A 798-nucleotide genomic window follows, 5' to 3' on the forward strand; every position below is an offset into this window, starting at 1 on the left:
CTCTCTCTCTCTCTCTCTCTCTCTCTCTCTCTCTCTCTCTCCCTCTCCCTCCCTCTGTATGTGTGTGTGCTTAAATGTTTGGGGAAAACGCATTGCTGAGGTGCTAATGAGGAACCATGAAATCAAAACAGTGCCTCTGATAGTGAAGAACAAGTAATAATGAGGAGCACAGGAACAAGGATGCTCAGGATTATCCTTTCTTAAGTATCCTTAGATTCCTGGAGAAGAGTGAAAATGACTTTGAGGCATGTTTTAAGAAAGGGGATGAGAGGAGACAGTCCTTCTGCATCAATGTCACTGTGAGAGGACTGTGTGTCTCATGGTTGGGTCTTTTAATACCACTTGCCAAGGTAACTGCAGAAATTCTAGGGTCATTGCATCTGTAGCACAGCCCCAATTCTAGTTAACCAAATGGTAGACAGGGATGAATTTCTTCTCCTACCTCTTCCAGTTGTACCATGAGGGTGACGTTGTGTCCTTGTTCTGCAGTCAATTTCCCATCAGAGGTGACAATACGGAGACCCCGGGGGGCCTTGCCAGGACACTGCTGGGGCTTGGCAGTATATTGCTCCCTCACTCCATCTGTGCAGTTGTTGGAAACCACCTTACGATACCTGAGTGTAGAAAGCCTTTTGTCACAAACGAATTCCAGGATATCAGAACTCAGTCCTAGTCTAACTCCTATAGTGTTGTCTTGAATGTCCATTTTCCTATCTTCCTTCCTTCCTATCTTCCTTCCTTCCTTCCTTCTTTCCTTCCTTCCTTCCTTCCTTCCTTCCTTCCTTCCTTCCTTCCTTC

The 798-nt window shown here is 45.7% G+C and overlaps 1 protein-coding gene across 3 annotated transcripts in view; it reads right to left on the reverse strand.

Annotated features, from left to right (window-relative positions):
• The window catches only part of SORCS1 (sortilin related VPS10 domain containing receptor 1), a 711,184-nt gene that overhangs the window by 94,402 nt on the left and 615,984 nt on the right, over positions 1-798 (reverse strand). For all 3 annotated transcript variants that reach the window (XM_069098910.1, XM_069098911.1, XM_069098909.1), the window contains exon 18: positions 443-614. In XM_069098910.1, coding sequence (XP_068955011.1) covers positions 443-614 — 172 coding nt within the window. The remainder of the gene's footprint in view (positions 1-442; positions 615-798) is intronic.

The sequence above is a fragment of the Petaurus breviceps genome, unplaced genomic scaffold (genome assembly GCF_028583685.1).
Source record: "Petaurus breviceps papuanus isolate PSGF00001 unplaced genomic scaffold, PetGlider_PUasm1.0 37, whole genome shotgun sequence".
Classification (NCBI taxonomy): domain Eukaryota; kingdom Metazoa; phylum Chordata; class Mammalia; order Diprotodontia; family Petauridae; genus Petaurus; species Petaurus breviceps.